Source organism: Mobula hypostoma, chromosome 15 (assembly GCF_963921235.1).
Source record: "Mobula hypostoma chromosome 15, sMobHyp1.1, whole genome shotgun sequence".
NCBI lineage: Eukaryota > Metazoa > Chordata > Chondrichthyes > Myliobatiformes > Myliobatidae > Mobula > Mobula hypostoma.
In genome coordinates, this window is record NC_086111.1 from 69,814,513 (window position 1) to 69,828,818 (window position 14,306).

A 14,306-nucleotide genomic window follows, 5' to 3' on the forward strand; every position below is an offset into this window, starting at 1 on the left:
TGACACTCAAAATAATTTAAGATTTTTTTTTTAATTCCATATGAGATTAGAAGCAAAATTACATGCGAGGTCACCTTTTTTTTAAGAGAAGAAATTCTGAAATGACGCTCCCCAATGAAACCACTGGCAAAGGAAGCCATTTTAATTTCCTGAACTTCCATCACCCTCCCTCATCCACAACCCCTCCCAAAACAACTAAATGACAATGACTAAGTCCTTTGGTTACCCTGGATACCATCAGGAGGAGTAAAACCAATGGATTGAGGTCTTAGAAACTGAAAATCATGGTTCTAAATTTGAGGTCGTCCTTTCCCACAAGGCCCATTTTGTGCTCTCTCTCTCTCTCGCTCTCTCATTCACTCTCTATTTATCCTTCACTCTTTTCTCCTCACATTCTTCTCGGAAACCTCCTCCTGGGATTACCCCCACCCCCCCCAACCCCAACCGCAAGACAGTTCCGTTCTTTATTTTGTAAAACCTTATGTCACCATCAGTCACGAGGCATGTTACATTTAAATTATACCACACAATTCAACTAACAAGTATTTCACTGAAGAACATTTAAATGAAAACAATGGCACAGAACATTGGAAATATCAAAGCTCATGGAACTCAATTCTATATCAATCATTTTAAAAGTGGAAATATTTCTCTTTTTTTCTATTTTTTTCTTCCTTTTTTTTAAATCGTAAATTGTGCAAATTTAGCAGTAACACTAACTGTGAAGAGGAGCCAGGAGGGAACAGCGGTCCCAGTGAAAGTCCCAACAAACATGGAGACCCCTGGTCCTCTCTTTCCCCGACCCTGTGTCAATTGACTGGGGGTGGGGTGGGGGAGGGGCTATACGCCGGGTGTGGGAACCAGGGTGGCGACCCCTCCCACGCACTTCGACCCCAATGGACCCAATGTGCACACTGCTCGATTTACGGTTCTCTCCCGCCTATTCCCTTCCCACCACCAAATCCCACCCCAATCCCCACGCAACTCCCAGCCCCAAACGCATACGTAAGGGCTCAGATATCACCCAGGCGCTGGATGTCCATCGCCACCTCCCCTACCCCCCACCCTCCTGCCTCTCTCTCTCTCTCCCTCTGTCTCTCCTCTCCGACGGGATCTCAGCTGCTACAAGCCATGGCATCAATCACTTGATCCAGTTTGCTGCGCAGTCGCTGCCTCCTCGCCTGCTCGTCTTTCTCCAGAGTCGTCAAAATCTAAAGAGGGGGCAGTGGTGGCGGGGGAGGTGCAGACAATTGGATGGGTGTGGGAAGGGTTGAGGGGGAGACAAAAATGAATGCTGATTAAAAAAGGGATCTAGAGCTTTTCTAACTAATATCTGAAGCTTAGAAAGCTGAGTGTCGGGGTGGAGATACGTTCTACCAAAGGAGGTGTAAGACATTCCTCCCTTGTAGGTCACCCTTGGGCGAGGTGTAGCACCTGCTTAGCCTCCTGATCAGGGTCACGTGAAGCCGTGGGAGTGGGTGGTGGATGGTCGTATGAGCAGCCGGTGCAGATCACAAGTCCTGGCTATGCGACCGCTGACGCCACAGACAACCTCTGAAAAGTGTTGATAATGGCTGGGGTCACCCGTCCTGTAAAGACACTGCCCAGAAGAAGGGGAAGGCCAATCTTTTCTGTCGGAAAAATTTGCCAAGAACAATCACGGTCATGGAAAGACCATGATCGCCCATGTCATTCTATACGGCACACAATGAACGAGCTTTGAAAACAGCTTCAAGGAGGAGGCATCCATCACGATTGACCTCCACCACCCAGGACATGCCCTCTACCATCAGGGATGTGCAAGCCACTGGGTTCATATCCTCTAATATAGGTGGGTGCTAGGAGAAGAGATGGGGACTTCATTGCCACAGACAGCTGCGGTGTGGCAAGCCATTTGGGTATACTTAAAGGGGAACTTGATAGGTTCTTGATTATCAGGGCATCAAATGTCATGGGGAGAAGGCAGGAGAATGGGGTTGAGAGGGATAACAAATCAGTCATGATGGAATGGTGGAGCAGACTCGATGGGCTGAATGGCCCAATTCTGCTTCTATATCCTATGTCAGACGAAATATATGAAAGGTTCAGACAGCTCAACAATGTGACATCAAAGGTCAAGGGACATGGGTCAAGGTGATAGGGCTTGGCCAAGGAGGGTGTGTAGGTGACTGGCAAGCAAGACTAGTGGCTTTCTGTCTCTTGGGAAGGCATGAAAGGAGAGACGGGAGAGACCGAAGAGGATCAGTGTTTACGGAGGTCACCTCTCAGCGGGAGGGATTACCGGGAAAAGTATGGAGCTAACAACGAGCCTCGGGAAGCTCACCTCATCCCTGTACTTATTGATGTAGGTGTAGATCTCGTGGAGTGCACTATTACTGTTAAACTGACTTAAGTGTAGTCGAGACTGTTCAGCCAGATAGGCACTCATGTCCTGGTCGCTGATCACGGGCATCTTCGAGATATCAGCATAGTACCTGTTGAGGAGAAATTTGGACTTCATTGAAGGAAGGAGAAATGGTAACCAGGTTCCAGCCCAGTGCAGAATAAAGCAGATTGATAGATAGATAGATACTTTATTGATCCCAAAGGAAATTACAAGTGCACAGATATACAAATATAAGAAGAGAAATAAAAAATAAATGAGCTAAACAGAACTTCAATAAAGCTCTGGTAAACAGAAGTTAATAACAGTCTAACAGGAGGGGGTCATCACTTCCCCAGCTACAGGTTGACTCATTATAGAATCTAATAGCCGAGGATAAGAATGACCGCATATAGCACTCTTCAAAGCAGTGTGGTTGTCTTAGTCTTTTACTGAAGGTGCTCCTCTGTTCAGCCAAGGAGGCATGCAGAGGGTGAGAAACATTGTCCAGAATTGCCAGGATTTTCCATAAGGTCTTTTGTTCTACCACAGCCTCCAGTGTGTCCAGTTTGACTCCTATAACAGAGCCAGCCTTTCTAATCAGTTTATTGAGCCAGCTGGCATTACCCGTGTTGATGCCATTGCCCAGGCACACCAACGCATAGAAGAATGAGCTGGCTACAACAGACTGGAAGAACATGTGAAGGAGAGCCCTGTGATTTAGGCCCTCTTGTACACAGCTACAGAGAAAGTGTGGTGTACTACAGGCAGGCAAAGTGCAAGATCAGAACAGCCTCAGAAACTACTCATTATGAACTTGCACCTTGTTGTCTACCTGACTGCACTGCAGATGTTACACTTTATTCTGCATTGTTTTTTGTTTCACCTCATTCCAGCTCAGTGCTCTGTGTAATGATTTGATCTGTATGAACAGTATCTATTCATTTACACTGGAACGCAGTGTGGTCTACGCTCTTCCAGCCCAGCAATTCCACCCCCCCCCCCCACCGACAAACCTGATTTAACCCAATCCTACTCATGGGAAAATTTACAAAGACCAATTAACCTACCCAATACGTCTTTGCAACACTCACAACAAGCTGCAGGAACTCAGCAGGTCGGGCAGCATCCGTGGAAACGATGAGTCAACGTTTCGGGCCGGAACCCTTCGTCAGGACTGTAGGGGGAAGGGGTAGAGGCCCTATAAAGAAGGTGGGGGGGAGGGTGGGAAGGAGAAGGCTGGTAGGTTCCAGATGAAAAACCAGTAAGGGGAAAGATAAAGGGGTGGGGGAAGGGAGACAGGGAGGGGATAGGCAGGAAAGGTGAGGAAGGAATAGGGGAAAACACAATGGGTAGTAGAAGGAGGTGGAACCATGAGGGGGGTGATAGGCAGCTGGGGGAGGGGGCAGAGTGAAATAGGGATACAGGAAGGGAGAGGGAGGGAATTACCAGAAGTTGGAGAATTCTATGTTCATACCAAGGGGCTGGAAACTACCTAGACGGTATATGAGGTGGGCTTTGGACTGTAGGAGAAAACCCGAGGACCCGGAGAAAACCCACGCATCCCACAGGGAGGATGTCCAGAGACTCCTTACAGATCACGCCAGGATTCAACTCCGAACGCTGATGCCTCGCGCTGTAATAGCTTCGCCTGAACTGCTGTGCTACCGTGGTGTGGCAAGACAAGCTTTTGACTGTATCCTTGTACATGTGACAACAATAAACCAATTCCAACTTTATCGGCGTTATTTGGCGGGCAGCATGGTAACGTAGTGGTCAGCGCGTCACTTTACAGCGCCAGCCATCACTAATTGGGGTTGACTTTCCACGCTGTCTGTCAGGTGTTAGAACATTCTCATCGTGACCACGTGGGCTTCCTTCAGATGCTTCTGTCTCCTCACACAAACACTCCTTTACCTACCATCACTTTGTGGGCATACTATCAATCTGTGTATATAAGCTATCTTATGTATTTATATTTATTGTATGTTTTGTTCAATAATTATTATGTTCAATATTCTATTGTGTCTTTTATGCTGCATCGGATCTGGAGTAACAATTATTTCGTTCTCCTTTACACTTGTGTACTGGAAATGACATTAAACAATCTTGAACCTACATTCCCACGTTCGTATGGGTTGGCGTTAGCGACTTGTGGGCACGCTATGCAGGCACTGGAAGAGTGGTGTCACTTGCCGCACCATAATCCTCACTGGATAGATTTGATGCAAACAACTCATTTCACTGCGTGTTTTGATGCTTCACATGTTTGTGTTGGGCACGTGGCCAAGCGGTTAAGGTGTTCGTCTAGTGATCTGAAGGTCGCTAGTTCAAGCCTCAGCTGTGGCAGCGTGTTTGTGCCCTTGAGCAAGGCACTTAACCACACATTGCTCTAGTCTGTGTGAGGAGTGGTGCCCCACACAGACTTCCAATCTGCGCCTTGTAAGGCCTGAAAATGCCCGACACAGGCCTCTCATGGTCTGAGTCGACATTCCCTCCTTTGATGCTTCAATGTACATGTGACAAATAAAGCTAATGTTTTAAAAAATCTCTTTACCTTTTCTTAAAACCTATCTTTGTTATTCACTGGCTTGTTCTTTGGATGGGGATGTCACAGGCAAGCAAAGCTTATACCTACTGGCCCAGGACTGGTGGTCTGGAGACACATATAAAGATAGCAAATATCCCTTCTTGAACTTTACTGGAGTTGATTTTTTTTATGGTAATTATATTTTTATTCCAGATTTACTTAATTGATAATTACGTTTACTTAATTTAATTTCACAAGCCGCCATGGTGGGATTTGAACAGGATTCCAGTCTAATGGTCTCAATCTCTGACTTCTAGTCCTGTGATCCGGCTGGTGGCGTAGTGGCATCAGGGCCGGACTTCGGGACAAAAGGTCCTGAGTTTGAATCCAGCCGGCTCCCCTGCACGCTTTCCATCCGGGCTGGGTTACCAGCTGGTGATATCTTTGGAAACTCACCTGGCAGAAGGCAATAGCAAACCACTGCTGTAACTTCCCTCATACGTGGTTCCCGACTACGTCAGAGAGGCGTGGAGGGAAATCGTCCGCTAACCGGAGAAACCCCGGATGCAACTTTTCCTTTTCCTAGTCCTGTAACTTGACCACTATACAATCACCACCATTAGTTTTAGAAGCACAGAGGTGTCATGTTGAGGGCATTCAGCCTATCCAACCAGCTTCTGGCCATGCGATCTCATCAGGAGCATCCTTCCAACCCAGTGCAGCCTGCCGCCCTTGCCCCACACCGCCCAGCCAACACAATCTGCGCCTGGCATACCTCTCCACCCAGTTCTTGTAGTTTGGAATGTCCTTTGCGTACAGTAGTTTATTTGAGGGCGAGTCCTTGCCCAGCTTGTGCTCGGAGGTGGAACAGGAGTCCATGAAGGTCTGGGCAACCACTGAGAGGCAGGCGTCGGTAATACTGTTCTTGTGAATGTCAAAGACAAACTGAGGATTCTTAATTACGTTCACCCAAAATCGTAGAGGTAGACTGAAGGGAGCAAGAAAGGAACTGTTAGAAGGATCGTCAACATCACTTGAGAGCTTAAGGTACAGAAGAAAGACAAGGCCATTCAACCCCTCCTGTCTGTTCTACCACTCTAAGAGATAAGAATCATCTACAACCGCATGCACGCCCTTCATATTCCTTATCATCATCACTTGTTTTTTTTCTGCGAGGGAAGGGGCTGGGGATTTAATGTTATTGTTGCTTTTTTTTGTGAGGGAGGGGGTGGGGGGGTTTTTGGGGTTTGCAAGTTTTGTTCCTTTTTCTTTTTTTATATTGGAACTCTGTATTTCATGGCTATCTGGAGAAAACAAATATCAGAGTTGGATTGTACTTTGACAATAAAATGATCCTTTGAACTTTTAATATCTGATATTCTATCGACCACTGTCTGAAATGTATTCAGTGACTGAGCCTGCACTGCCCTCTCGGATAGTGAATCCCAAAGATCTGGGTGATTAACTGTACCGTGGGCAGTATAGCAGTGCTATAGCATAACGCTTTCCAGTGCCAGCTGTAAGAACCGGCTGAGTTATGGGTACCTGATAAATATTTCTAATGAGAGGAATACAGGCCCCAGTGATTCTCTCAGCAGTCCTCAAAATACTTTTTAGCACTTGTGATCAGATGTTTTGCAATTCCTGTACCTGACAGTGACGTAGTTGATCTTGACGCTCTCCATGGTGTTCCTGTGAAATCTGGTTAGAATGGGGGAGGAGGACGGGTAAACTTAGCTCACCTCAGTCTCAATTACTGGCACATTCTGCTTTGGCATAGATAGCCTGAAACGCTTTATCCCCCTCAAAGTGGAGATGGCCAATACAAGAGGGCATAACTTTAAAGTGACTAGAGGAAAGTGTAGGGGTTATGTCAGAGATAAGTATTTTACGCAGAGAAAAATGGATGCGTGGAACACATTGCCAGGAGCAGGTACATTGGGACATTTAAGAAACTCTTTGATAGCCACATGGATTATATAAAAATGGAGCACTATGTAGGAGGGAAGGGTTATGTAGATCTTGAGTAGGTTAAGATGTCAGCACAACATCATGGGCCGAGGGGCCTGTATGTACTGTAATACTCCACGTTCCTTGTACTATTTCTTCTCACTGGACGATCGTCCCGTACCATGAACCAATCCCGTGATTCTTCCTCCCAGTCCCTCCAACCATCCGCTGGGGGTACAGAAAGCTAACTGAGAGCATGGTGAACCCAACGGAGACACTGTTAGAGATCAGCGACACTGGACAGCAGACACACAGAAGGAGTTTTCCTTATAAAAGAAAGATTTGTATTTTCTCCCTTCTTTCTCCTTCCGATCCACCAGACCCACCACACCCCATATCTTTACCCTTCCCATCCATCTACACACACACACACACACACACACACACACACACACACAAACACAGACACATACAGACATACACAGACACACACACACACACACACACACAAACACACACAGACACACACACACATACAGACATACACAGACACACATATACAAACACGCACAGACACACACAAACACATACACACAGACATACAAACACACACAGAAACATACACACACATATACAAACACACACACACACACATACACAGAAACATACACACACACACACACAGACATACATACACATACACACACAGACATACACACACACACACACATACATACACAGAAACACACACACACACACACACACACACACACACACACACACACTCCCCCCCACCTCCCTCACCAGTTCCATGCTCTGTCTTCCTCTCCTACCAGTTTCCACAATTTTCAGCCTTTCATCACCTCTCATTATCAAAGTATGTACGGAGTAAAAACTCTGAGATTCGTCTTCATAAGTGACAACACATCATGACAAGTGTTGGATTAAAATATATAAAATTGTTGGACAGATGGTGGGTGGTGGGGGGATACTTGACAATGTGAAGGGCCCTGTGTATGCATCTCTCCAGATAAATATGTGGGATAGGTGGAAGAGAGACCCCAATGATCCTGTCAGCAGTCCTCCTAATCCTTTTTGGAACTTGCAGTCAGATGCCTTACAATTCCCATATTAGACAGAGCAGAACTTCTCTATGCTTGTTTGTATTTTTATATAATCATCTATTTATATATCTGCAGTATAGTGGATTCTGTATTTTCTGGAAGCTTCTCAGCTTTCTTGCAGCAAGTGTCACGCCACCTGAACCTATTTCATAGGCTGTTCCTATCACTGAGTTAGTTCTTCACATAAAATGACCACAACTTCTTCATTGTATGTCTTTTCTTTTGCCTTCTTCCTGTAGCCTTAATTCCCTTCCCAATGAAGAATCTATCAAACTCTGCCTTAAATACACCAAGTGACTTTCAGTGGCAACGGATTCCACAGATTCTCTGGCTGAAGAAATTCCTCCTCATCCTTTCTGCCCCCCCAAGGAGATATCCTTAATTAACATCGGTAAATATCAGCATCCTCACCACCTCAGCACTCTGGGTTCTGTTGTTTCAGATGCAACACAGCGGGAGGGATTAAAGGGGGGGTGGTGTTACTAGTCAAGGAAAATGTCACGCAGCGCTCAGCTAGAATAGACTGGAAAACTCATCTACTGAAAGGTTACGGGTGAAAATGAGTAATATGAAAGGTATGACCACGGTAATGGGATTAAATTGTAGGCCACCCAACACTGAGGGATTTAGAGGAACAAATTTGTAGAGAGATCGCAGACTATTGTAAGAAACATAAGGCTGTTATAGGTGATATTAACATTCCTCATATTAACTGGGACTCCCATACTGTAAAAGGACTAGAGTTTGTCAAATGTGTTCAGGAAAGTTTTCTTAATCAGTACATAGAAGTCCCAGTGAGAGAATTTGCGACACTTGATCTGCTATTAGAGAAAGAGACAGGGAGGTGACACAAGTTTGTGTAGGGGAATACTTTGCATCTAGTGACAACAATGCCATCACAAAGTAAATACGCAGAAAGATAGGTCTGGTCCATGGGTTGAGATTCTAAATTGGAGAAAGGCCAATTTTGATGATATCACAAAAGGATCTGGCAAGTGTGGATTGGGACAGGCTGTTTTCTGGCAAATATCTACTTGGGAAGTGGGAGGTCTTCCAAAGTGAAATTTTGAAAGTACAAAGCTTATATGTGCCTGTCAGAACAAAAAGTAAAGATAACTGGTGTAGTAAACCTTGGTTTTCAAGAGCTACCGAGGCCCTGGTTAAGTAAAAAAAAATGGAGGTACATAGCAAGTATAGGCAGATAGGAACAAATGAGGTGGTTATGGAATTTAAGTAATGCAAGAGAACACTGAGGAACAAAATCAGGATGGCTGAATGAAGGTATGAGTACCTTAGCAGACAAGGTGAAGGAGAATCCTAAGGGATTCTACAAATATGTTAAGAGCAAAAGGATTGCAAGGGACAAAATTGGCCCTCTGGAAGATCATAATGGTAATCCACATATGGAGCCAAAAAAGATGGGGGAGGTCTTAAATGCATTTTTTTGCATCTGTATTTATTCAGAGTATGGAGTATCCTGAGAGTCCAGAGAAGTGTGGCAAAATGGCATCAACTTCATGGACTCTATACAGATTACAAAGGAGGAGGTGTTTGCTGTCTTGAGGCAAATTAGCAATCCCCAGGGCCAGACAAAGTATTCCCTCGGACTCTGTGGGAGGCAAGTGCAGAAATTGCTGGGGACCAAGCAAGGATATTTAAATCATCCTTAGTGACGGGCGAGGTACCGGAGAACTGGAGGATAGCCAATGTTGTTCCGCTATTTAGGAAATGCTCTAAACATAAACCATGAAATTATAGGGCAGTGAGCCTGACGTCGTTAATAGGGAAGCTATTGGAAGGTATTCTAAGGGACTGGATGTATGAGTATTTATTTAGACATGCACTAATTAAGGATATCAGCAAGGCTTCGTGCATGGTAGGTCGAATCTTAAGAGTTTTTCGAAGAAGTTACCAGGAAAGGTGATGAAGGCAAGACAGTGGATGTTTTCTACATGGACTTCAGCAAGGCATTTGACAAGGTCCCGCATGGGAGGTTGGTCAAGAAGGTTCAGAGCTCAACACTCAAGATGAGGTAGTAAATTGGATTAGACATTGACTTTGTGGGAGAAGCCAGAGAGTGGTAGTGGAGGCAACTCTGACTGAAGGCCTGAGGCTAACACAGAGCCACAGGAATCAGTGCTGGGTCCATTGCTGTTTGTCATCTGTATCAACAATCTGGATGATATCATGGTTAACTGGATCAGCAAATTTACAGATGACACCAAGACTGAGGGTGCAGTGAACAGTGAACAAGACTATCTTGGCTTGCAGCGGAATCTGGACCAGTTGGAAAAATAGGCTAAAAAATGGCAGATGGAATTTTAATGCAGACAAGTGTGAGGTGTTGCCCTTCGGTAGAACCAACCAGGGTCGGTCTTACAGAGTGAATGGTAGGGTACTAAGGACAATGGTAGAACAATGGGATCTGGGAATACTGGTCCATGATTCATTGAAAGTTGCGTCACAGGGAGATTGGGTCGTAAAGAAAGTTTTAGGCACATTGGCCTTCATAAATCAAAGTATAGAGTACATGAGATGGGATGTTATGTTGAAGTTGTATAAGACATTGATGAGGCCTAATTTGGAGTACAGATCGACCTTCACTAATCCAACTACCTGTAATCCAGTTCCTTTGATAATCTGGCACTGATTATGCTTAATGGGATCCTTCCGTAATTCGGCATTTTCACTAATCCGGCACTCCTCAGATCTCAATGGTGCCGGATTAGTGAAGGTCGACCTGTATTACGTGCAGTTTTGGACACCTACATACAGGAAAGATGTAAGTATGATTGAAAGAATACAAAGAAAATTTACAAGGATGTAGCTGGAGGACCTGAGTCATATGGAAAGATGGAATAGGTTAGAAGTTTATTCTTTGGAAGATAGAAGATTGAGAGGAGATGTGATAGAGTTATACAAAATTAAGAAGGGTATAAATAGGGTAAACGCAAGCAGGATTTTTCCACCAAGGATTGGTGGGACTAAAACTAGAGGTCATGGATTAAGGGTGAAAGGTGAAAAGTTTAAGGGGAACATGAGGGTAAACGTTTTCACTCAGAGGGATGTGACAGTGTGGAACGAGCTGCCAGCAAAAGTGGAGCAGGCAAACTTTATCTCAAAGCTTAAGAGAAGTTTGGGTAAGTAGGGGTACAGAGCGCTATGGTCCTGGTACACGTTGATTGGAATAGTCAGCTTAAACACCTCGGTATGGGCTAGATGGGCCAAAGGGCCTGTTTCAGTGCTCTCTTTCTCTATGACTCACCAGTTACTCTTCCACGTGTGTCGGACATCGTGGTCCGTGATCTGGTGCTTGTCCGCCTGTTCATCCAGGAAGTCAAACATGTACTTGATTGCGAGAGGGAGGGCACTGCCCCTGTGTGCCGTGCTGAATATCGTCTCAAAGAGATCATCCACAAACTTCTGCAGGGTTCCCTGAGAGAACAAAGACATTCCGAGTCAATGCACAACAAACTCTCTTCAACCATCTCCCCTCAACTCCCGGGGAAGGGACTTCCATTCTTCCATTACTGCTATTAAGAAGGAGATACAGGAGCCTGAAGGCACACACTCAAAGTTTTGAGAACAGCCTCTTCCCCTCCGCCATCAGATTTCTGAAGAGCTGATGAACACGACCTTACTATTCCTCTTTTGCACTTTTATTATTTTTCATAATTTGCTAATTTATGTTTTTGCACTGTATTTCTGCCACAAAACAACAAATTTCACAACATATGTCAGTGATAATAAACCTGATGCTGTTCTTTCATGAACAGGATGGCAGGAAAATCCAACCATCTGGTGTTGGCCTTCAGATCTTGTTAACCAAGAGTTATGGAACTGACGTTGCTGGTTGAGTTTCACAGAATCATGGGGAGTTTGAAGAGATTTGGTTTGTCAAGAAAGACACTCGCAAATTTGTACAGATGTACCGTGGAGAGCATCCTAACTGGCTGCATCACCGTCTGGTATGGGTGGGAGAGGGCAACTGCATAGGATCGAAAGAAGCTGTACAAGGTTGTCAGCTTAGTCAGCTCCATCATGTAGTATCTAGGACACCATTAAGGAGCAAAGCCTCAAAAAGGCGGTGTCTATCATTAAGGACCCCCGTCACCCAAGTCATTCCTTTCTGTCATTGCCATCATTAGGGAGGAGGTAGGGAACAATTCAGGAACAGCTTCTATCCCTTGGCCATCAGATTCCTGAATGGACATCAAACCCATCAACACTACCTCACTACCTTTTTCTATTTATATTTTGCACTACATATTTAATTTAACCTATACATATAGATAGTGCCTATAAAAAGTATTCACCACCCCTTGGAAGTTTTCATGTTTTATTGTTCTACAACATTGAATCACAGGGGATTTAATTTGGCTTTTTTGATGCTGATCAACAGAAAAAGACTTTTGTGTCAAAGTGAAAACAGATCTCTACAAAATGATCTAAATTAATTATAAATATAAAACACAAAATAATTGATTGTGTAACTATTCACTACTTTTAATATGACACTTCTAATTATCACTGGTGCAGCCAACTGGTTTTAGAAGTCACATAATTAGTTAAATGGAGATCTGGTTTTGGAGATTTGTATGCAGCCAAAATGTTTCAATTGACTGTAGTGAAAATACACCTGTACCTGGAGAGTCCAACTGTGGTCAGTTAGTATCCTGGTAAAAACTACACCATGAAATCATAAGAACACTCCAAAAAAAAACTCCGCAAAAAGATTATTGAAAAGCACAAGTCAGGAGATGGATACAAGAAAATTTCCAAGCCACTGACTATCCGTTGGAGTACAGTTAAGTCAATCATCAAGAAATGGAAAGAATATGGCACAGTTGTAAATCTGCCTAGAGCAGACTGTCCTCAAATACTGTGACTGTGCAAGAAGGGGAGTAGTGGGGGAGGCCAGCAGAGACCGATGACAACTCTGGAGGAGTTACAAGCTTCAGTGGCTGAGATGGGAGAGACTGTGCAGACAACTGTTGCCTGAGTGCTTCACCAGGCACAGCTTTATGGAAAAGTGACAGAGAAAGCCACTGGTGAAAAAAAACTCACATGAAATCTCAGCAACACGCACAAAATGCTGGAGGAGCTCAGCAGGTCAGGCAGCATCGAGAGAAAAGAGTACAGTTGACATTTCGGGCCGAGAATCTTCAGCAAGACTGGAGGAAAGAAGATGAGAAGTAGATTTAAAAAGGTGGGGGAAGGGGAGGGAGAAACAAAAGGTGATAGTGAAACCAGAGGGGGAGGGGTGAAATAAAGAGCTGGGAAGTTGATTGGTGAAAGAGATTCAAGGCTACAGAAGGGGGAATCTAAAAGGAGAGAAGGCCATGGAAGAACAAACGGGGAGAGGAGCACTAGAGGGAAGCGATGGGCAGGCAAGGAGATAAGTGAGAGAAGGTAAAGGGGATGGGGAATGCCAAAGGAGGGGAAGGGGCATGACTGGAAGTTAGAGAAGTCGATGTTCATGCCATCAGGTTGGAGGCTACCCAGACCGGAATATAAGGTGTTGTTCCTCCAACCTGAGTGTGGCCTCATCAACAGTAGAGGAGGCCATGGATTGACATATTGGAATTGGAATGGGATGTGGAATTAAAATAGGCGGCCACTGGGAGATCACGCTTCTTCTGTCGGATGGAGCGTAGGTGTTCGGCGAAGCGGTCTCCTAATCTATGTCGGGTTTCACTGATATACAGGAAGCCACACCAGGAGCACCGGACACAGTATATGACTCCCAGGTGAAGTGTCGCCTCACCTGGAAAGACTGTTTTGGACCCTAAATGGTAGAGAAGGAGGAGGTGAAGGGGACAGGTGTAGCATTCGTTCCATTTGCAAGGATAAGTTCCAGGAGGGAGATCAGTGGGGAGGGATGAATGGACAAGGGAGTCACGTAGGGAGCGATCCCTGTGGAAAGCAGGAAGTGGGGGAGCAGGGGAGGGAAAGATGTGCTTGGTGGTGGAGTTCCTCCAGCGTTATGTGTGTGTTGCTTGGATTTCCAGCAGCTGCAAATTTTCTCTTGTTTTCACAAGAAATCTATGTGAGTGTCTGCCAGAAGGCACGTGGGAGACAGAAGTCGGCTGGAAGAGGTTCTATGGTCTGATGAAAACAAAACTGAGCTTTTTTTTGCCTTCAGATGAAATGCTATGTTTGATGTACGCTATACTGCACATCATCAAAAATGCACCATCCCTGCCCTGAAGCATGGTGGTGGCTGCATCATGCTGTGGGGATGCTTCACTGTAGCAGACCCTGGAAGGCTTGTGAAAGTAGAGGGTGTAAAGAATGCAGCAAAATACAGGGAAATCCTGGAGGAAAACCTGATGCAGTC

The 14,306-nt window shown here is 45.0% G+C and overlaps 1 protein-coding gene across 3 annotated transcripts in view; it reads right to left on the reverse strand.

Annotated features, from left to right (window-relative positions):
* Positions 1-1,054: 1,054 nt before the first annotated feature.
* The window catches only part of LOC134356953 (plexin-A1-like), a 462,148-nt gene continuing 448,896 nt past the window's right edge, over positions 1,055-14,306 (reverse strand). For all 3 annotated transcript variants that reach the window (XM_063068230.1, XM_063068229.1, XM_063068231.1), the window contains exons 29-32: positions 11,232-11,401; positions 5,668-5,880; positions 2,324-2,474; positions 1,055-1,211 (exon numbers count right to left, since the gene is read on the reverse strand). In XM_063068230.1, coding sequence (XP_062924300.1) covers positions 1,116-1,211; positions 2,324-2,474; positions 5,668-5,880; positions 11,232-11,401 — 630 coding nt within the window. In that variant the 3' untranslated portion in view covers positions 1,055-1,115. The remainder of the gene's footprint in view (positions 1,212-2,323; positions 2,475-5,667; positions 5,881-11,231; positions 11,402-14,306) is intronic.